The sequence below is a fragment of the Melanerpes formicivorus genome, unplaced genomic scaffold (genome assembly GCF_026170545.1).
Source record: "Melanerpes formicivorus ecotype bairdi unplaced genomic scaffold, bMelFor1.0.p_v2 SCAF_7, whole genome shotgun sequence".
Classification (NCBI taxonomy): Eukaryota; Metazoa; Chordata; class Aves; order Piciformes; family Picidae; genus Melanerpes; species Melanerpes formicivorus.
Window position 1 is genome coordinate 4,429,784 of NW_027142359.1, and position 23,807 is coordinate 4,453,590.

General features: G+C 41.7%; 1 protein-coding gene across 11 annotated transcripts in view; it reads left to right on the plus strand.

Annotated features, from left to right (window-relative positions):
* FGGY (FGGY carbohydrate kinase domain containing) overlaps positions 1-23,807 on the plus strand; it is a 356,970-nt gene that overhangs the window by 305,626 nt on the left and 27,537 nt on the right. For 7 of the 11 annotated variants that reach the window (XM_068140711.1, XM_068140716.1, XM_068140715.1 and 4 more), the window contains 5 exons: positions 4,995-5,056; positions 10,056-10,203; positions 11,887-11,961; positions 16,791-16,911; positions 20,203-20,297. In XM_068140711.1, the coding sequence (XP_067996812.1) occupies positions 4,995-5,056; positions 10,056-10,203; positions 11,887-11,961; positions 16,791-16,911; positions 20,203-20,297 (501 nt within the window). Of the gene's footprint in view, positions 1-4,994; positions 5,057-10,055; positions 10,204-11,886; positions 11,962-16,790; positions 16,912-20,202; positions 20,298-23,807 lie in introns of those variants that run through there. The other 4 variants (XM_068140721.1, XM_068140722.1, XM_068140717.1 and 1 more) reach the window with 4 other exon arrangements.

Here is a 23,807-nt window from a genome sequence, read left to right on the forward strand (position 1 = left end):
GCTGTGCCTGAAACACCTCCAGAAAATCATAGGAGATACCACGCTGCTGAAAACAATAATAGTTGATTATGTCTCTTACAAACTGTTAATTTGCATACTGATAGGGGATTATATATGGGGCATAGCACTAAGGGCATGTCTTCCTTTTATGATGGTGATTATTGTTATTGCTTTACAGGCAAAGAAGCATTCATTCTTTACTTGAGCAGGAGGCTGAGATACACTCTGAGATAAAGAAAATGAGACACATTATGTGGAACAATTGTGCTCACTGATGGGCATACATTACAGATGTATTGTGTGGCCAAAATAGTAATATTTTAACATGTCATCCTATCTAAATAGACACTGCATATACTGTTACTTCAGTTGTTTTCTTGACTACAGAAAGTGTAATTGAATTTATCAAAAAAGAAAAAACAACTGGATTTTCTCAACATGAATTTCCTTATTTACAAGGAGGCAGTCAGAAGTAGAACACTGATGTTAAATTTAAAGAAAGGCTACAGGTATGGAGCATATTTAGGCTTGAGTCCAAAAGTGTCAGCAAGACTAGGTGGCTGCTCTACCCTGGAAGCTTCTGATGCTCCTTGTGTGTCTCCTTGCACAGTCTGTAGAAATACTGACTGCCCTTAGGGATGAGGTGCTGAGCTCCTCTTGAGAAATTACAGGAGATGGGCCTAATCCTGTGGGTATCCTCTGTAAGCTCCCCAAACAGACAGCTGGGCTTGGTCTTTTACAGATTGCAGGTGTAATTGCTTTCTTACTTAAACCCAGCACCACCCACCTTTTCAAAAGCCTAGTGGCTGGGGTACATGTCCAGGAAGTACCAGATGGGGCCATCACTGCATTTATACATTCCAGATGGAACAGTCACTGTATGAGAAACAGAAATAATCCTGGATCAGGAAGCCCAGTCACACCCTCACTGCTGAGCTATGAACTGATGTTCCCTCCTGTGTTCTCTCTTTGGCTACAGGAATCTGACATTCCTCTCTGTACAGTCATCCTTCTTCTTCTCCTGCAGCCTCTGTTTCCTGTCTCCAACCAGCCTCAGCCTCACAGCTGAAGTACTCTTTCAGCAGGTGGAATGTGTGTGCTTTACACTCACTTGTAGGTCAAGATGTGGCTAAAGCCAAAATGTCCCATTTTCACAGAATCATATCATAGAACCATACAATGGTTTGGGGTGGAAGGAACCTTAAAGGTCATCTGCTTCCAACCCCCCTGCCACCGGCAGGGACGCCTTCTGCAAGATCAGGTTGCTCAAGGCCTCATCCAACCTGGCCTTGAACACCTTCAGGAAGGGGACATCCACAGCCCTGTCCAGCCTGTTCCAGTGTCTCACTACCCTAATATCCAGTCTAAATCTGCCCTTTTGTAGGTAACTGTTGTAACCAGAGGTAAAATTGCATTACTGCTTGTACCATGACTGCTTGAAAATGAATATGGGAAATGTGCATTTTTTGGTAAGAACACTTTGGAAAGGGCAAATGCTTAATCTAAAGTGGGTAAAGACACTTAACAAATCTGTAGAGAGGATTCAGCAAGTCAGTGCTTTTTCTTGGCTGGCTGAGGGTGGTTTTACACTTAAAATGGACCATGAGATGTAGGGCATTTCAGAAAGGTGATTTCAAAAAACCTTTCTATTCTAGTAGCAGAGAACAAAACACCCCTGAGTCACTAAGGAAATTCCTGGGGGAAAGTGTATGGTCTTGTTAGGACCCATAGCAGAAGTCAGCTCTGTTAGGTATGTTAAGAAAACTGTCTTATTAAAATATTCTTAGAATATCTCATGTGGTTTTCTTGAGGTTGTGCGTACAGAAAACACACAGGGAGCCATAGGGGCAACCAGTGTCTGTGCATTGTGTGGAGGGTAGGTTGCAATCTTTGTCTTTGTAATTTTAAAGCTGTGGACTTTTTAACATCATGTTTTCTCATACTTAAGTTTCCTAAAACAAACAAACATGTTTTGGGATTCTTTTCATCTATGCCCACAGGTGAATTCTTTTCATGCAGTTTCACCCATCTGTTGAACAACTTAAAACTGGTAGAATTCCTTTAACAATTTCTATTTTTTTTTCCCATTGGTACAGATGCAAGAAAGATTTGTTGGGTTTTGCAAACTTGTTCAGATAGAGTCCAAATGAAGAAGTGAGAGCTCCCCTTGTTTTCAGAAAGCTTCATTGCTTGTTTGTTTGTTCCATGGGCTTTTGCACTGCATCTTCAAAATTAGTAGGAAGAAAGGTGTTGCACAACAGGGACAAATGGCACAACATTACCAGCTCTAAAACAAAGAATAGCAGCAAAGGGTTTCTAGATGTGACCCTCATGTGACCATGTCTTGAATTCAAGAGGTTTAAATATCTAACTTCATAACTTCTGTAACAATTTTGTGTTGTTTTCATAGCATATGCATGTACAATATTTATGTATAGATTTATTGCTGAGTTCATGACCTGCTCCTCTAATCTGCAGAGCTGATGCAAGACTGCAAACTTGGGCTTTGTTTTGAATGCCCACATGTGTTTGAGGTTTGTCTCTGCAGATCTCAAAAAGAACAGGCACTATTTTTATTGCTGGGTTCAGATATATATGCTTCATTGCATGCTTTCCTACACTGGTTAAGGACTAGACTCATGCTATTAAAAATCAAATACCTTTTGCGGTTTGCTGCCAGTAGGTCCTGCCAAATCTCCTCAGTGCTCTTGAGTAGCTCCAGTTTTGCCTCCTTAGCTTTTACTGTCACCTCTGATGGGGTATTACCAAGAGGCCACAAAACCTGATGAATTATTGCCCTAAAAGCCCATGTCATTCTACCTGGTACTTTGTGTTTGTGAGTAATGGTAGCCACTCTGGAGTGAAAGGACAAGCTGATTTATAAATTTAGTATAAGACAGAACCTATAATATTGATTTCATTTTTTTTTTATACCAATAATTGCTTCTCAAGGTATACATTTTGTTTCCTGCAATGAACACATGGAGCATCTATCAGGATGACAACACAGCTTGGGTTTTATTATAATAGTGTGAGAGAGGAAGATGGAAGGGATTTGGGCCAAGAAGATGCTCCTGGTAGAATTCCAACAAGGGTATGCATACAAGAGGATGGGAGAGACTAGAGGACATGCTCTGAAGTAGTGTTGGACAGGAAATAAAGTCATGTTTTCAGCCTACCCTTCTGACTGAGGAGCTGCATGCTTAGCATTTTGCCTGGTTTTGGTGCAGTGTTGGTTGCTTTTTCAGTGTTGTGACGCCAAATCCCAAATCCATTCATGTCAGCGGGAGTTCTGCCACTGGCTTCACTAGGACTAGGACTTAGTTTCATAGTTTCATAGTTTCATTCAGGGTTGGAAGGGACCACAAGGATCATCTAGTTCCAACCCCCCTGCCATGGGCAGGGACACCCCACACTAGATCAGGCTGGACAGAGCCTCATCCAGCCTGCTCTTAAACACCCCCAGGGACGGGGCCTCGACCACCTCCCTGGACAACCCATTCCAGGGTTTCACCACTCTCATGGTGAAGAACCTCCTCCTCACATCCAGCCTGAATCTCCCCACCTCCAGCTTCATTCCATTCCCCCTAGTCCTATCACTACCTGAGATCCTGAGAAGTCCTTCCCCTGCCTTCCTGTAGGCCCCCTTCAGATACTGGAAGGCGACAATTAGGTCACCTCGGAGCCTTCTCTTCTGCAGACTGTACAGCCCCAACTCCTTCAGTCTGTCCTCATAGGAGAGGTGCTCCAGCCCTCTGATCATCCTCGTGGCCCTTCTCTGGACACGTTCCAGCACCTCCACATCCCTCTTGTAATAGGGGCTCCAGAACTGGACACAGTACTCCAGGTGGGGTCTCACCAGGGCTGAGTAGAGGGGGAGGATCACCTCCCTCGACCTGCTAGCCACACTTCTCCTGATGCAGCCCAGGATCTGATTGGCTTTGCGGGCTGCAAGTGCACACTGAGAGCTCATGTTGAGCTTTTTGTCCACCAGCACCCCCAAGTCTCTCTCCTCAGGGCTATCCTCCAGCCAGTCACTGCCCAGCCTGTATTTGTGCCTGGGATTGCCTCGACCCAGATGCAGGACCCTGCACTTGCTCTTATTGAACTTCATGAGGTTGGCCTGTGCCCACCTCTCCAGCCTGTCAAGGTCCCTCTGGATGGCCTCCCTTCCCTCCAGCGTGTCTGCTGCACCACACAGCTTGGTGTCATCAGCAAACTTGCTGAGGGTGCACTCAATGCCACTGTCCATGTCCCCCACAAAGATGTTGAATAAGATAGGTCCCAGGACTGATCCCTGAGGGACTCCACTTGTCACTGGCCTCCACTGGGACATGGAGCCATTGACAGCCACTCTTTGGGTGCGGCCATCAAGCCAGTTCCTTATCCATCTAGTGGTCCACCCATCAAACCCATGTGTCACCAGTTTGGAGACCAGGATGTGGTGCGGGACAGTGTCGAAGGCTTTGCTCAGGTCCAGGTAAACGACATCAGTTGCTCGCCCCTCATCTATTAATTTTGTCACCTGCTCATAGAAGGCCACCAGGTTGGTCAGGCAGGATTTGCCCTTGGCAAAGCCATGCTGACTGTTCCCAATCACCTCTTCACTATGCTTTTGAGCGAGTAGTGACTCCAGGAGGATCTGTTCCATGATCTTTCCAGGCACAGAGGTGAGACTGACTGGCCTGTAGTTCCCTGGTTCCTCCTTCTTGCCCTTTTTGAAGATGGGGGCAATGTTTCCCCTTTTCCAGTCTGTGGGGACTTCACCAGACTGCCAGGACTTTTGAAATATAATAGAGAGGGGTTTAGCAACCTCATCTGCCAGTTCTCTCAGCACCCGTGGGTGTAACCCGTCGGGTTCCATGGACTTGATACCTCATAAGTAATTCAGAAACTGCCTTGTCTTTTTAAGGTTATGATACTGCATTACCCTTTTCCAGAACCAAGTTTTTAAGATGTAATCATTCAACAAATGTTGCTTTCCTCTCTTTCAGATAGATCACGTGGTCCGAGGCCATGTTGCCTTCCCAGAGCTACAGGCAAAAGCTGCAACCAGGTCACTCTTCTTGTTCCTTTATCATGTACCTGCCTTACAAATTGATGATAAACTCTATTCCCAGGACTGCAGAATTGCACTTCTGTATTCTTACACTGAAACAGGGGAATTAACAGTCTGATAGGGGGTTGGAAGTATGTGCAAAGACTTGCCAGGTGATTGCTCAAAGATGAAAGCTTCAAACTCCCCTCAGATGCCTTTGGCATATCTAAATGGTGATATTAACTTTCTGCTTTTCAACTTCTTTTATACCTAGCCCAGGGTATTTCTTGGAACAATGGCATCAGACCTTTTTGCTTGGGCTAATGAGGTGTCTTAATTTGTAGGTGACACTGTTAAGCTCCAAGGATGAGATATAGCTTAATTAGGAATGTATTATTCAATATCTCTGGAACAGTCATCTAAAGGAGGATACAGCATCTGTATGAACAACTCCTGCCTGGCAGCACAAATAGAACACAGAAACTCAGGGTGAATTTTTAGACAAAAGTTAAGGCGTAGGAGTGAATTGGAGGTAACTCCATGATTCCTTGAGCAGGAGGATGTGTGCAGTGTGGAATTCTAGTTTGGTGTGCTTTAGAAGTGGATGAAGACAGTCCAGACACTTCTGTCAGATCTGGACTTTCTCAAACTATTTTGGCTTGGATTCCTTTTAAGATGGTTCATGTCACTCCCAGAGAGATCTTAGCTGAACAGTTAGGCATACTAGATGAAAATTTGATTGTCTTTTAATTTCTTGCTCCTCAGATTAAAGAGAAAAAAAAAAGGCACAAACGTGGCATTTTATCTCCAATTTATGACTCTGGTTTAAAAGACAAGGCTCAGCCCTGACAGATGTATTAAGCGCATGAAGTTACAGTTATTTTCAGTCCTCTCTGGGGATATGAAGCTACCTGGTTTCTCTGGATGACCCCTCCATGCTTTATAGTACCCAATGGCTAACTTGTTTGGTAAGAACTTGATTAGGATTCCCAGAAATGTAGTGGACCTCATTTAATATGAAACAGATTCCTGCTTCCTAGAATTCTCTTTGTTGTTGTTCTTCAAAAAGGAAGTCGGGAAATAAATACATTTCTCTGTGTTTGGAATAAGGATTGATAGGATTTTTTTTACCCCAAAATTTAGGCTTCCAGGTAATTTTCTGATGTTGCCATATCAAGCACAGTTAGTTTAGTTTGTAAGCTCAGGATAAAGCTTTTTTTTTTCTGTTGGAAAAATAGGTGTTTGTCTATACTAGGTTTGATACTGAACTGACCAACCACAACTAGTTCTATAGTGCAAAACATTTGGATTGTGATGCGGTTAGGACACTAGATACAGAATATCTGGAATAGAACTCCATGTTACTTGAGTGTGTGGTGACAGAACTTTGGATGTGATTCTCCTGCAGTTAGTAAAAGTGTGAATAAAAAGAGTTAGAATTTATTGTGAAAAGGACGATAATATTTTCAGAAGTTATTTTGCTCAGTGGTATTTTTATAATGTTTCCCAGATATTACTCTTCCAATTAAATGTTTGGATAGCTACAAATTTAATAAACAACTCTCTTATTAGTTCCTCTCACCCCCTTTCTCTCTAATCTTCTCAAATACTTGTTAAATTAAAAATAATAACAATAATTGAAATGCACACACCAAAACCTCCCAAACTGTAACTCTACAGTTGGAACTGAATTTGTCTTCTTATTTCTTCATTTCTTTCTACACATGGAGCAGAAGCTTCAGCCTTATCACAGGGACTAGATAGCAGTAGCTATACAAGTATGAGGCATTTTTCTAGTGGACAGTGTTGTCCTAAACTTTGGATTACGTGTCTACTTTATATATATATATATATATATACTTAATAATAGTGTGTCAGTTTTGGGAGGTGGTTGGTGATGATGATGATAAATTCTTTGCCTGAAAATCTCAGGGGAATATTTCAGAGAATCTGATTTCGTATGTTTAGTATGTTCCTGGTATGGTTTCAGCCATTGCAAATGGTCATTGAAAGAAAACAAACCAAGAACTCCGTTCAGTTGCATATTGCCAGGTGCAACGCTGTGAAAAGTTAAAATGATTTTGTTGTGACAAACAGCATGTCTGGATCATAAAAAACTAATATTTATGGTCACAAATCTGTGCCTCTGACTTGCTGCTACCTTCCTAACCCTGTCTTTCCTTTCTCCCAGGCTCTTTATGCTGCTAAGAAGTAGGCTGTGCAATGTGACCTGCCTGCTGAGCACCTGATCTCAAAAGCTTCCCTATGCAGGCTTCTTTTGCTTTACCTATACCAGGAACCAGAGTTTGCAAGCTGCATTTATCACTCTTTCAGTAATTTGTGGTAACTTGTTAGGGCATGAGAGACTTAGGCAGACTCACCAGAAACCAGCTCCTCTTGGCCACTTGTGCTGAAGACCAGCCTGGTGTAACCCTCCCAGTACTATTCCTATGTTCTCTTCTCCCTTCTTGTACTGGAATTGGAGAGGGTTGAATTACATGAATACACTCTGAGCAACAAACCTTGGGGGTTTTGGTGTAGTTCAGTGAGTTGCAGAAATTGATGTGTGTACAGCACTTTTCATCTTCAACCTATGGATTGTCTAGGTCTGGCATCTGCATCACTGATACAGTAAATTCTGTATAGATAGACTAAAATAGGAAATTAAAAAAAAAAAAAGAAATAATAGCATAATTTATGCTTTAAAGTTCACAGAATCACAAAATGTACTCAGTTGGAAAAGACCTTCAAGATCATCCAGTCCAGCCTTTGAATACTTCATATGCTTCTGTTTCCTAGAACCAGTTTCTAATCTTCTGGAGCAAAAAACCTCATGTTTAACTCTTTGACAGAAGAGTTTATGTGCCCTTTGGCACTTTGTGAAGCACCATGTTTTAGAAGAAAATGTCTCTTCCTTCTCTGTTCAGTGCTATTTCCCCATTGAAATAGATGGCTCCTGGAAAAAAAAAAAGGTCAGGTGGCACAGACATTATCTATCAGCAATTTTGGGATCTTCCAACTTGGAACATAATAATCATATTTGACAGCTCTCTGCCATTCTAGTTGTTTTAGATTTTAAAATCTCAACTGTTTAGATTTTTTCCTGAAAGGTATCTGTTGGCATCTTCCAGGATTCCTGAACAGATTAAATACCAACTTCTTAATTTCTGAAGTTGGCTCTCTAACGTGACCCATAATCCTAGACAAACTTGCATTGATTCCTTATTCTCTATTTTCAGAATAGTTTCTTTTTTTAACAGCAATTGCTTGCTCTCAACTGTGCAAGTCAGATGCAGCTGCTACTAGTATCTTCTCTTAGAACTGAGTAGAAAAAGCTTATGGTGTCGTACTACATACACCACAACGTTGGTAGAAAATGGAACTGGCAAGTGTTTGAAGGAATTTGCCTGTCACTCAGACCAAATGAAGTGCTTTGGATCCATATCTACATGTAGGGAAAAAACTAAAAGGTGGGGGGGGGAAAAAAAGTCATTCCAAGGATATGTAGATCTTAAGCATATTTGGCTCAACTGTTCTGTCAGAGCTGCACCAATGCCTAATCATTGCAAGAGTAACCAGGCAGGATGAACAGATAGAAGCTGGGATTATGTCTGGTAGGTCTGTGCTCGAGTGAAGCTTTCCATTCTTTAACGTCCTAACAGAAAAGCCATGATTTAGACTGGAGATAAAATGACTTTGTCCTTAGCATGTCCTGCTTACAGTGCAGTCTTTAGGGATGTAGAAAACAGGGCCACTTCTACAACAAGAGGGAAAAAATGATTATAACCTCAAAATTATCATAATTCGGGACCAGGAAGACACATAAAGTCCATTTTAAAGTACGTGAATAATGATGTGAATTAGTTATTTTAATGTCTTCCAAGTGTAGTTCATTTTGAATGATATCCTCTGATAGCATACACATGGTGAGGTATAATTGAAAAAACATGCAGCTGAATGGTTGGATGCAAAGTATAAATATACAGCTGCTAGCAGGTCAGAAGTCAAACTAGTAAAGCATATGCCAAATTCCCTCAGGGAGCTCATTAGTGCATGATTGAATATACATGTAGAGGCTAAATGAATATCACTGTTTGGGTCTACACTGGATGAGACAATGACTAATCAATTGTAATTAGGGTTAGATGCTATTACTGACCCACATGCCTAGAAATAAGTACCCCACTTGGAGGTTTCCAAGGAGTTGAAAAATATATAGGAATGTGTTTATGGTAGTGCGAGCGTTTGACAAAAATATTCTGAGCATTATTGCAACATTTCTCAAATGAAATGTCACTAGAGTCATTGCAAGGCAAAGCACTGAAAAATTCACTGTTAGTCCAAAGATTGCTTTGGGTCCAGGGAAAAATCTGTGGGTTACTGTGGAATTGGGTGTAGTATCTGGACTTAGCTACAATCATGTTTAGGCCCGTGTTCGACTCCTCCCTAAAATAGCAGCCACTCGCATTCTGTCCTCCACCCGTAATGCTGCATCTTAACCATAACACACACTGAAATAATTATGGCTTAAAAAAGGAAAGCTGTAAGTCCAGTGCTATTGATTAATCACAGAAATTTCTAAACATTTGTAAAGGAATTTGAGTTTCATTTCTGCCTGGAATCCTCCTTATTCTCCTCTCAGCTTTCTTGTCTCACTTTCTCTTGCACAGTGTCAGCACCCTTCTGTTAGAGACAAGCATCACCAGCCCCCCATATATCAAACATCCCTGGCTCATCTAGGGACCTGTGGGAGTCAATGTACAAACTCAAGGTCACAAATTGGTGTTATCTCCCCTCATCCTGTAGAGCTGAATGGAGGTGCAGATAGACATCCCCACTGCCTGTACCCTGCAGTGCCATGGGCCTGGCAAGCCTTGGTTTTGCCTTTCACCCCTTTTGTCTTAGCTTTGGAGTTTGCTGTTCTTTGATGGCTTTTCTGCATCTGCTGGTAGTACAAATGTTTTATGTTTGATGAATAATCTCCTCCACTCTTTTTCCAACTTGTTTTTTCTTCTAGTGCTTGCAGTATATATACATACTTGAACAGTCACCTGGATCTTATTAAGAAATCTTTGCCTGTGGGTTTCCTCACTGTTGATTTACATGTTTGGCCAGATTTCCATGGTAACAGATCTCCCTTAACAGATCTGACACTAAAGGGCATGGTAAGAAACAGCCTGTCTTTGCAAAAAGGTCAATACAGGGTAAAAAAAAACAAAAAACCCTGAACCCTGGAAGGAGCTTCTCTCTTCTCCCCCCCCCAGTTTTGAGCCTACTCCTCCTTAGCTATTTAAACCAGCCCACGGGATTTGAGTTTCTTGCTTCGTTTCAAAGTGTGCTGATGTTTTACCAGTAAACCAGAGATCATTGTAGTTGAGGTAGCAGTGCAGCCATGTTTATTTTCTAAACATATAGGAAGTGTTGTGTGTGTCCCGGCATCTTTCCTAGGAATCACATTTCAGAGCAGTGACAGAGCACTGGCTGTTGTTAACCCATCCCCCGACCAAATTCTGCAACAAATTTCAACACAATTTTAGGTATGGCTGTCTGGGAACAAATGAAAATATTCTGAAGAGAGATTGCTTGATTTAAACACATAAATGTTGAGTAAGTGTGCTGTATTGGAGTTGTTGGGTGGTAAATTTCAGCAGAAACTGAGAATCCCCTATGTTAAGAATGGGCATTAGATGCTTTCAGAAGTGGAAACGGGCAACCATGGTGCTTAATACACCTTTGTTCAAAGATAAACCTGGTCTGATTGTGGTTTCTTGTTTAAAAATTGCAATTATTTTAATTCAGAAAGGCTTGAAATACTGTATTCTGCACAAAGAAATTTTCAGAGCATTGCAATCCAGAACTAGAAACCAGAACTAGAAAGAGCAGCATTTGGAAGCTCACCAGAGAGCTGTGCTGGAGAGTTGTTCATTCTGTGTGGATTTTTTTCTTCACTGAAGTTGAGGGTGTTGGATCAGCTAGATCACAAGCTGGGATGTTACTGTGCAGAACCATAACAGAAGAATATCATAAGGGGGTCATTTGGTGATGCCAAAATACATGGTCCTTAATATAGAAATGTACTTCAAAATGGCACGTTGTCATTGAAGTGAGCACCTCAAGCTATTCACCAGCACCAAACTGCTCTGTTTGAGGCTGAGGTAGAAAAGGGCGTAGGTGTAAGCACTGCAACATGTTTTAAACCACAAACCAGGAAAACATCCAACATTTTTATGTATTTTTGGGTCCTAATAATACCTGTATTAATATACAAAAGAATGCTACAGGAGAATCAGAATTTCCTTGGTATGATGGCTGCATGCAAATGCTGGTAATAGCAACATATTTTTCTGCCACAGTTACAGCTGCCTTCAAGTCTTGCCTATGCTGATATTAATTCAGGGTAACTACAGCACAGTATTGATTTATGTCAAAGTAAAGGAGGTTAAGATATAGGCTTTAATTATTAATTGTGTTTTAGAGTTAAGGTGCATGGAAGGGAGGGGGAGAAATGCTTTTAAAAAGTTATTTTTATGTAATAGCATTTTCATATTATTACATTAAATACATTCACAAGCAGAATCTGAGTCATAACATAAAACTGTCAGAACTAATCTATCTCTAATCCCATACAATCTGCTGCTTGTTCTTCACTTCTTTGCAAGGGCAAGAACAATTTATGTGGTTCTTCCTCAGACCAGGAATAACATGTTTAACATAACATTATGTATACAGCTTACAAAAGCAGGACATAGAATTAGCCCTTAATACTTGTTACAACAAGAAACCATAGAAAATGCTCAGAGTTTTGCTTTGGCTGGGTTTGTAATTGAGTCCTTTTGATCTCTGCACAGGTTGTTGGACTAACATTGTCTCGGGGTCTGGATGAACTCGCCCTTATCTACTTGGCCACAATTCAAGCCATTGCTGTAAGCCATTTGTAGTGCATAAAAGAATAAATTAATTGTCTTATGTTCTGTGGCAGGCTGATCAGTCTCTTCTGCTAAACAGATTCTAATAATAGATGAATTCACTTAATGGACTTCTTAAAGGAGCAAGATGTTGTTTACCTGCGTTGGTGACTACTCCCTGCTGCAGGATAATTGACAAACTATGGAGAAAATGTTCCCTTAAAAAGTTTTCTCCTTATTACAATTCTGTAAATGGAGCTTTTTCCTCTAGTGCTGATGTGAGGGAAGAGGCTGATGGGGCAGTATTAGCATCCCAGGCTGTCTAGGGAGAGCTTGAGAGAGTGGGGAAAAAAAAGCTTTGACAATGATATAAAGGAACTTGTGCTCCCCTAAAATGCCTCCACTTCACATTGTTCCTAAATCCATGGGTTTCCCCTGCTTGCCTGTAAGATGAGTCAGCACACTCTCTGCCACAGGAGGTTACAAGGGGACTGTGATTCAGTTCATGACACTACAGACCCGACAGACCCCATCCTAAACCTTTCTCTGTTTTCCTGCTGCAGGACAAGCAGTTGCCTCACATGTAGTATTTCAAACTCACGGCTGTTTGCTGTAAGAGCAGGCAGAAGGACTGTCTTTATGAAATGTCCTCTGCTAACATGCAGAGGTAGGTAATTTTACTGCAATACTTCATTTCAGCCCTATTTTTTTCTTGAAGCTAGGGTTTGCAGTTCAGAAGCACTTCTGTTTTGAAGTGAAAACCTGGGTCAAAGAAGTTGTTTTCAAACCCTGGTGCAGAGTATTTTCGATGGGGCGTGCTGTCCCCAGGCATTTGGTGACTGAAATCCACATTCCTCTTACATATTTTTTGTGATTTTTCTTTCTTCTTCCCCCTTTTTTTTTTTTTGAGGAAAAAAAAAAGTTGGTTGAACTTGAGGTGTTTTTGCAAAACATTAACAGATTGATGAATTGGGGAGTTTTCCTGACAAAACTCTGTTCAGTTGGAAAACTTCCAAACTTCTCTACTGGTTAAACAACAATTCTGCTAGGCTGGGTCAGCCATCTGGGATATAGAGGGTGGGAGGCTGCTGTAAATCTATTGTGAATTGTCCGTCTTCTGTGTTAACCCTCCCTCCTGTAAAGAGAACTTAACCCCAGCCTGGAATTCACTGCTCTGTCAGAGTCATAGAATGGATTAGGTTGGAAGGGACCTCAGAGATAATCTACTTCAACCTCCCCACCATGGGCAGGGACACCTCTCAACTAGACTTGGTTACCCAAAGCCTCACTCAACCTGGCCTTGAAGACCCCCACAGAGCAGGCATCCATAATCTCCCTGGGCAAGCTCTTCCAGACTTCCACTGCCCCTGTACTGAAGAATTTCTGTCAAACATCCAGTCTAACCCTGCTCTCCCTCAGCTTCAAACCATTCCCCCATGCCCTGTTGCTAGACACCTTTATGAAAAGCCCCTCTCCAGCCTTCTTGTAGGATCCCTTCAGCTACTGGAAGGCAGCTCTAAGGCTCTCACTGAGTCTTTCTTCTCATGGTTGAAGAACCTCAGCTCCCTCAGCCTGTCCTCATAGCAGAGATGCTCCAGCTCTTGAATCACCTTTGTGGCCTCCTCTGGACTCACTCCAACAGCTCTGTGTCCTTCTTATGCTGGGGACACCAGAACTGGACACAATATTTTAGGTGGGGCCTCACAAGAGCCTCTCTTGCCCTATTGTCCACAATCCTCTTGCTGCAGCCCAGTACACAGCTGCCTTCTGGGCTGCATGAGGGCACTGGCAGCTCATGGTGAGCTTCTCATCAGCCGACAGCGCCAAGTCTCTTCCATCAGGGCTATCCTGAACCCACTCTTCACCCAGCCTAGACTGGTGCCTGGGAGTGGCCTGACCAAGATGTTTTGATCCTTTTTGAGATGAATGTAGCTTGGCTATACCTGATGCTTCAGTATAATCCCACCATTTAAATCAGAATGTCAGGAGAGTTTCAACAATGCCAGCAACTGATACTGGCCCCTGAAAGGAACTTCCCATATGGAACAGGTGCCCTGTTATTATATCATGCTAATGAAGTGGAAATGTTCTCTGCTGGAAATCCTGGGAAAGTCACCTATTATCTCATTATATGACACAGCTCAAATGTTATTGTAAAATGCAAATACTGTGTTGAAGACTAAATTCAGCATCTGCATATCTGTCTGCTAGCTAATTGTGCTGATGGTGCAATTTAAGGAAAAGGCCAGACTGTAGTTCTCAATGTGAGTAAACACAAATTCTTATAACACTATTGAAACAGTAAGTGAAAAGTTAGACAGCAGACTTGGTTTTGACTTGATATATTAACTAACTGCAAATGTGATACCTAGGAAATTTAATTTTCCCTCCCATCCTCCATCACTCCCCATTTTAGCAACACTTTTTTTTGAAGGAAACGTTTCTCTCCCAGGACAGCCCCAATCCTGTACCATTAGCTGTCTTCAATGGGTGCAAAAGAGACTTTAAACCCAAGTAAAAGTCTTGTAAAAAGTGTCAGCCTGCCCACAGAATGTTAATCTCTGGTTTTCTTTTCAGCCAGAGAAAGCAGGAGAAGCTTTTTTTTCACCCCCTTCTTATATAAAATTTGCATTTGAAGCCCCTCAATTTGCATTTTCTCCAATCCAGGATTAAATTAGTTTCCCCCCCTGCTCCCTACAGTGAAATAAGTCTGGCTGTAATTTGAATTGCTGCCTGAATACAATTTTCCAGGCAGGTAAACACAAAATAATTTTCACAGCGTGCTCTTTCTCAGGGTCTTTGACGTGTGTATGTCGGGAGAGAAGTTGCTAATAACTCTGAATGTGAGCAGCAGTGAAAGAGAATATCCCCTTAACCGTTCACTGCAAAATGCAGTGCAGCAGCTAGATGGATGAGAACATGGGCAGAGATATAATTGTGGCCGTCAAGCCCGTTCTGAGGAGACAGACTCTTTGTAGAGCAGTTTATTTTTCCATAATTAAAATGGTGGCTGTGTGCTTTGGAAATTAGCCCTCTGTGTCAATAGGGAAGCGATGGATTTAGTCAGCTGCTCCTGGGGCTGCTGAAGTTCCGCACAAGTGCTTGCCTGAAAAACCAAAATACCTTTGAAGGCCTATCCAGAGTGGTGCCAGTCATTCATACTGACCATCTCCAGTCTGGTGAAACTCTGCTAGCTTCCATTTGCACTAGCTTTTAGTTGAAAAGGGGAGTGTTGCATGCTGCAGACCTCTTCATAAGCTTGCAGCAGAACAGAAAGAAAACTGAAAGGAGGGTGTTTGAAATCTGACCAGACTGTGTTTTGTGGGGAATCTACCTTCAAAGAGTCAGCTTGGGCAACGTTTTGCCTTGCCTTTGGCATTTTGTCAAATTCTGAGCTTCAAAATTAACTTCCAAGGTATTATAAAGGGAATTGGTTTCAGACAAATAGTTTGTCAAAGAAATGGAAAACGTTCTTGCAAGAGGAAAGAGGGAGAAAGTTGATTTCAGTGAGGAACTGGAGGCAAGCAAAGCAAACAGAAGGAGAAAATATTCTTTTTAAATGGCCAGGCATTTGCTTTCATCATTTGGAGAGTGGAACACTGAGCTGTTCAATTTGAGTGTCTCAGAATGGAGACTGTACATGAAAAGTTTTAAAATATGCCTATATTTTAGATGTTTCGGTTAATCCAGGCATGAAATGGAACATTTTATTTTGCATAGGGCAAAGGCCAAAAGAAATAGTTAAACCAATACAAAATTATTCAGGTTTTCCTTTTTGCTGAAAGGACAGAAAATAGAGGTTTTTATTTGCTCCTTTTTAAATTCTCTTTTGCTATTTGGCTTCAGAATGGAAATCTCTGTACTGAGAGTGATTTTCAGATGCTGTTATACAAAGTAAATAGAAGGTTTTGGTTGGATCGTCTTTGCCATGTAGGTTTTAGTTCTGGATTTGGCAATGTTTTCCATACTCTGCTGCACTTGGTCACAAATAGCTGCTTATCACCACTGTCAGTTTTTCCTGGGGCCCATTTCTGTGCCTTCTCTGAGTCCCTGTGCCTCACCCTTGTCAGTGCTTGCCTGTTAGCTCCATTTCCCTCTGTTACTGTGGACTGCTATGTCTTCATTTCTTCAGCCAGCCCCAGGATGTTTACTGTAATGCACTGTGCCCATGTACTTCCCAATTCTTTGTGCCATTTGTTTGATTTTCTTAGTTCTTAATTACAATGCCTGTTACTGGCTGGAAGCTGAGCAGAGGCCATACCCTTGCAGATCTGTTCTCAGTCTTCAGGTTACTGGTAGGGGCAGTTAGTATCCTTCTTTTTTTGAGCAGTATCATCTTTTTTTGCACAGTATCATTCTTTTTAGCAAGATGTGTTGTAAGATAGAATAGAATAGAATAGAATAGAATAGAATAGAATAGAATAGAATAGACCAGACCAGACCAGACCAGACCAGGTTGGAAGAGACCGTCAAGATCATTGCGTCCAACCTATTATCCAGCCCACCTAATCAACTAAACCATGCAACCAAGCACCCTATCAAGTCTCCTCCTGAACACCTCCAATGATGGTGACTCCACCACCTCCCCGGGCAGCCCATTCCAATGGGCAATCACTCTTCTCTGTGTAGAATTTCTTCCTAACCTCCAGCCTAAACCTCCCCTGGCACAGCTTGAGACTGTGTCCTCTTGGTCTGGTGCTGGTTGCCTGGGAGAAGAGACCAACCTCTGCCTGTCTACAACCTCCCTTCAGGTAGTTGTAGAGAATAATAAGCTCTCCCCTGAGGCTCCTCATCTGTGTTCATCAGTTTCCTTTTTTCTCTTTTTTTTTTTTCCTTCCCTTTTTAAGTTAGGAACAAGACATATTTTGGAAACTATGGAGACTTCAGGGCATCGTATCAACACGTTATTCCTGTGTGGTGGGCTGAGCAAGAACCCTCTCTTTGTGCAGATGCATGCTGACATTACTGGTGAGTTAGAGGAAGTGTGGGTAAAAGAGTGTAAACTCCTCTGTTTCAGGTGGCTAAATACTTTTTCTTTGGAAAAATAAATACTCTCTTTATATAGAACTGTACTTTGCTGGTTGGCCAAGAAGTGTGCAATGAAATGTTACTTCCCACAAGATCAAAATTCCTGAAATTTAAAGCTACTTCAATAGCACTGAGATGTGATGCAAACACAGCTCCATACTTTGTATTGTTAGAAAACGGATTTCAGGAGACACTTCCAGCATGGTTTCCAGTCTGTGGTGCTTAGACTTGCAGGGCTTTTGAGAACGTGCAATAGGATGAAGACTTTTAAAGACATTTTTTTAAACCATTATGTGTAAATTTGATGTCAGAAAGGTTTCTTACTATTATGTTTTTAAAAATTGTTTTAAATGTTCTGTAGAAATTATTCCATTCAGTCAGATTGTAAGACATTAGTTAGATGAGGATAATGGCCATGAGATTCTGTGAGCATTGCTTGCATAAGATGTGTTTTACTAAACCTTCTCTTCATTCATTCTATTTGGATTGTTTGGCTTCTGACACTTCCTGCTCATGCTGGGCATTGTATCCATTACATAAAAGAATTCTTTTCTGAATTGCTTCCATGTCTGTATCATTAATGTGATTTAAGGGACAATTTCTCCTCCTGTGTGGTGTTGCATTTGGTTCTGTAGAATTCCTGATGGGTGGAAGGTGCTGGTTATGTGGTCCTTTACAAGTGGAGGTCTCAGGTTTGCATGGTATTTTTGGTATCCCTTAGCCTGTCTGTGCTGGACATCTCAACACACAGAAGCGCTATGGTTGGAAAAGGCCTTCAGTTGAATATACCTGAAAAAAAAAAAATGTGGAACCCCCCCCCAAAATTTAGTGTAAAGGACTTCAGAGAAACTTTTGAATGATGTGAATTTTGGGTATATTTCAAATTAAGACCAATTGAACTGTCATGAATAAAGTTTAAGGCTCAGATTTGGAACATTTGGTCTGGAGATCTAACTTGCCCTGACATCAAACCACACTTGATGGAGGAAATGAAGTGAAAATATCTTTTATATATACTTACCTAAGATGATAACAGAAATGGAGAAGCAGAAAGGATAGTGCCTGTTGCTCTTAAAATTCTCTAAATAGATTGTAGTCTAAGTGACACTTTGTGGAAATGATGTTGTCAAGTCTGTGCCTTTTCTTATAGAACTCAAATACTTTAGATGAATTTCATCTGTGTGTAGAGTTGGGATGCTGGTTCATGACGTGCAAAAGAAAAGGTCTGTGAAAAGGTATTCTGATTAAAATGTAGTCAGGAGTTCTTTGACTGTAACTAATGGCCAAGTGCAATTCAGTACAAAAAGGCCTTTTTGCAGTCTGGAGTTCTCCCCCATTTGTAAAATCAGTGACTGACAAGGGATGTCAGAGTTCATCTCACTGAAATGCTCTTGGTTATGTTGAACTCATTAGAGCCTATCAGATAAAATAACTAACATTCCAGGATCAATCCCCCATTCTTTCCTGAAAAGAAAAAAATCTGAATATATTATTGTTAGCTGCAAATGCCCCTGACTCAGCCATGCAGACAGCCAACAGATAATTTTGCAAGCCACTTAAAAAAGTATCTTGATCTTTTTGTTTGCCTGGTAAGAATTCTGCATTCATTCTGTTGATGCCAAAATGTGCAGTAAATTTTAGAGCATGCTGAAAACTGTGTGCTACCAAACAGCCATGGAGATGGGAGCCTGAGTTTCAGATGGTTTTTTGTTTTGAGTTGACCCCAGCCCTGAGCTGTGGTCCGTCTGAACTGAAGGGATGCTCAGATGACTGATCCTCCACTCAATATTTTAAGGTGGCTTTGTTTGGTCAGAGAAATTTAAGGGATGCTTTAATTACACTAGTTTGCTGTTAATAGTCATTCCAGCAATCAAACTGTATCCAATTTCTTTCCTTATCGCTCTGCCTGTGGCACCTGTATGCCACATGTTTATAGGGAGCTATGCACTGGTGGAACAGTGCAAAGATAGCACCACTGGGTTGGGAAGGGACCTCCAAAGGTCATATAGTCCAATCCTCTCTACCTGGCTGCCTGGAAGAAGAGACCAACTTCTGTGTATCAATAATTGTTTCTTACATTAATGATTGTCTTTCTCATTTTGAAAAGTGTGCTTTCGCCTTTTCCTCTCTAGGAGTTGTTCATAGCTCACTTTAAGTCTTCTTCCAAGTTTCAGCTCCTTCTAATCTTACAGCTGGATGTCAGGAGCAGCATTTTTGGGGGGCATAATACCATCGAGGCTATTCACAGAAGGAACCCTCCCATCACTGTGTGTTTGCATCATCAGTCACTGAATGAAATTATCTCAGTAATGAAAACTTAGCCACATGCCAAATACTGTAGGAATATTAATTTTTTTGGCTTAGTGAGGATAAACTTCTAAATTGCAGCTAGAAAAGCATTTAGGCCTGTGCTGTTGTTTTAGATTTCTAAGGAGAATTAAGAAGGCAGGCTGATTTTTCATTTATTATTCTTTTTCCTGCTGTTTTTACATTAATTATGCAGGTCTCAGAAAATACTTGTGTGAGCTGAGGGTAAGTATGTTCATATGGGACCCACGAGAGACAAAGCAACGACATTTAATTCTGCTTCACAATATATAGTTTGGTTGTTTGCTTTTCCAGTGTCTTAATCATTTTTTTAAATTGATTTTTTTTTTAGTTTCTTGCACAATTTAGGAGTCAAGATTTTTCTTCTGATGAGTGGTGTGACTGGTGTATAGCATGCTCTCTATGATTCTTGTTTCATATGTAGCTAGTGAATGTTTACTAGTCATATTTTCATGGCTTCCAGCGAAACCAGACAGGCTTTGTTGATGTATATTTAAAAACAAACACTTTTGTGCCTTGCAAAAGAAAGAAGGATACCACCCTGTTTTCCCCTCCAGGTCAACTTTTAATAGGCACGTGGGTTTGGAGGGTGTGGGTAACAGGTTTCTACCAAACACTTTCAGATAAATAGCCAGTGTCAGGGATTTGGGGGGCTGTTCTTTGTGTGCTTTATGGTCTCTGTTATTATTTTGCTGAAATAGTTTCACATAATTTCTGTTTTTTTTCATGGAACCTGGAACCACAGAGATTAACCCAGTAGTTCTGAATGGAGTTGTGAACATGGTTTTTCAAGTCCTTTTGATTCCTTTTTTCTTTGTCTGTTTTTGCTTTAATTATTTATTGTGTGGCTAGTGCAGTACTGCTCTATTCTTCTTAACAGAGGCATGGCTTTTTCTTGTGTAGGCAAGCCTGTTGTCCTGTCCAAAGAAGTGGAGTCTGTTTTGGTGGGTGCTGCTATTCTCGGAGCTTGTGCTTCTGGGGATTTTGCATCTATACAGGTATGCAGTACCTGGTGGCTTGGGTTTTTTTCAGTCCTAATGTGTTTTACACTTCGACGTTTGGCACCACGCGCTTGAATTCAAGTGGAAAAGTTTGTACCTTCTACACAGCCAGACAAGAGCCAACATTACTTTCTCTCCACCCTCTTTTTAACTCCATACACTTAATTTCACAGACAGCAGATTCAACTTGCATGTCCCTACAGACAGAAGACAAACTCTGTATGTTATTTACTTGTATCGAAGGTTCATTTGTCTTCTGACCGTAGGGACGTGCAGGTAGAAGCTGCTGTCTGTGAAAGTAGGCCCTGTAATTTTACAGACAAAAAAGGGAATTTGGCAAGGCTCAAGAAGGTCACACTTTCATCTCAGTTATATTTGTCCTACTTTCCTTCCTTCATATTGAGGAATGTTAAACATAAAAACCAACATAGCACTATTTGTGCAGTAAAAAAAGACACACCTTTACCTCTTGTCCCACCCACATTCAATGCAGAGTTAATAATGAGGATGGAATTTCATGTTTATTCATGTTATTTCAATCCAATAACAGTTGTAAAAGTAGCAGTAAAGCTTTTATGTTTGCTGGATCAGCCAAAGCCTAACTTAGCTGCATTTATAAAAAAGAACCAGTAGTATTCAGAAACCCAAAAGAGGGTCTGAATGCCCCAAATCATGCCTGTGTTCCCTCCTGTCATTTCCACTAGTATAAGACATCCTTTCCTCCTGCTACACAGCAACACTGCATCAGATTAGACAAAATTAGTTATCAGGATGGTCCCTGGATAGACTTTTCTTTATAAAATCAGGCAGAGATATTTGTAGATTAAATTTTGCACAAAAAACTTAATGTGTTTTCTGAATAGGGTAGGTGAGCTTTTTATCCAAGTTAAACTGATGGAGCTCCACAGCAATCAATAAACAGCCCAACATAAGCTGAGGAACTGGGCTGTGTTTGGCATTTTTCCAAATGTGAATATTCTGCAATGCTGTGTAGGTTAGCAGGAAGAGCAGTTTCCTTGCATAAGAATTTTTCCATTCAGATGAATCCCATTGGAACAAATACAGTTTTATATATATATATATATGTGTGTGTGTGTGTGTATCAGACTTCTATAATTCTAGTGCTTGTGAGGAGAAATTGTTCTGATTAATTCCTTTTCAATAGCCATTTTGGTGCTAGTTCTCACTTACAGAATCACCAAGGTTGGAAGAGACCTCAAGGATCATGAAGTCCAACCTGTCACCATAGACCCCATGACTAGACCATGGCACCAAATGCCACGTCCAATCCCCTCTTGAACACCTCCAGGGATGGTGACTCCACAACCTCCCTGGGCAGCACATTCCAATGGTGAATGACTCTCTTGGTGTAGAACTTTCTCCTCACTTTGAGCCTAAACTTCCCCTGGCACAGCTTGAGACTGTTTCCTCTTGTTCTGGTGCTGGTTGCTTGAGAGAAGAGACCAACTCCCTCCTGGCTACAACCACCGTTCAAGTAGTTGTAGAAAGCAATAAGGTCTCCCCTGAGCCTCCTCTTCTCCAAGCTAAACAATCCCAGCTCCCTCAGCCTTTCCTCATAGGGCTTGTGCTCCAGACCCCTCTCCAGCCTTGTTGCCGTTCTCTGGACACGTCCAAGAGTCTCAGTGTACTTCCTAAACTGAGGGGCCCAGAACTGGACACAGTACTCAAGGTGTGGCCTAACCAGTGCAGTGTACAGGGGCACAATGACTTCCCTGCTTCTACTGGCCACACTATTCCTAATGCAGGCCAGGATGCCATTGGCCTTCTTGGCCACCTGGGCACACTGCTGGCTCATGTTTAGGCAGCTGTCAATTTCTTAATCTTCTGTTTTCAAATACATAGATATTTCATGCCAAATTTAAGATGTTTTCCACTAACATGTAAAAACTGAACATCTCAAAATTGATTTTACCAAGCATGTCTCTTTAGGTTTTTTCTGATTGTTGTAATGTGGTGTGTGTTTAGGTAATTTTGGTGCATTCAGGTTTTTAACCCTGCCCTGATATATAAAAATATTTCAGGAGCATATCCAGTAATGTCATAGAATGGCTTAGGTTGGAAGGGACCTCAGAGATCATCAACTTCCCAACCATGGGCAGGGATACCTCCCAGCTAGACTCGGCTGCTGAAGGCCTCATCCAGCCTGGTCTTGAACACCTTCAGGAAGGAGTCATACGCAACCACCCTGGGCAAACCTATTCCAGAGTCTCACCACCCTCATACTGAAGAACTTCATCCTAAGATTCAGTCTAACCCTACTCTCCCTCAGCCTCAAACCATTTTCCCTTGTCCTGTTTCTAGACACCCTTATGAAAAGTCCCTCTGCAGCCTTCCTGTAGGATCCCTTCAGGTACTGCAAGACAGCTCTAAGGTATGCTCTGAGTATTGTCCAGGCTAAACAACCCAAGGTCCCTCAGCCTATCCTCATAGCAGTGGTGCTCCAGCCCTTGGATCATCTTTGTGGCCCTCCTCTGGACTGACTCCAGCATCTGTGTGTCCTTCTTAGCTGGGGACACCAGACTGGATGCAATATTCAAGATAGAGTCACACCAAAGCAGAGTAAAGTGACACAGTCATCCCTCTTGACCTGCTGGCCACACTTCTGATGTAGCCCATGTGTCTATAGTTCAGTCTGTGCAGCATACTGTGGCAGAAATCTTCTTCATTGAAACCAGATCCTTTCAACCAGATATGTCACAGACTTTTTAACTTTAAAACAATTTTCTCTTTTGCTGTTATATGTCAGAAAATACCTGCCTCTGGTAATGGGTATGGGGTTTTAGCTTGTTGTAAGTATGGTGCAGGTTCTTCCTGGAGTAACCAGCTCCTAAGGGCTTATCTGTGACTATCAGGAGTTGGACTTCATGATTTCTCATGCTCTCTTCTCATTTCTGCCAAAATCAAGTGACTTAATACCAGGTTGGATAAAGCCTTGAGCAGCCAAGTCTAGTTGAGAGGCAGCCTTGCCCATGGCTGGGAAGTTGGAGTAGATGATATCTGAGGTCCCTTCCAACCTAAGCCATTCTATAGCAAAAAAAAAGAAAAGAGTAAAGAGAAATTGCAGCCCAGTGCCTCAGCACTGCATAAGGATTCTGTTTTCCCAGATACATCCTCTGCCTTTGTCAGTGCTTCAGCAGCTGTTTGTGTAAGGTCTGGTTCCAGTCAGCAGGAGAGTTTCCTTTTGTTTCATTCAGTTACAGGTCAAGCCCATGTGCTTCCCTGGGATCTCTCTGAAACTGAAAAGGGGAAACTACTGCTATTATACATCCCACTGGGCATTTGAAGTATGTTTCTTTCCATCATACTGCCTGTGGTGATGACTGGGAGCCAGGTGAGGCCCTGAATCCTGTCCAGGATGCCACAACATCTCTGCAGTGTGAGGAAACCACCCGCTAAGTGTTTTGGCTTAGCGTGTGTGCAGAAGCTTGTTGTTAAAGAGGTGCCACCTATGGCAATACCAGTTTTGTCATGAAGCAAAGATGTTGT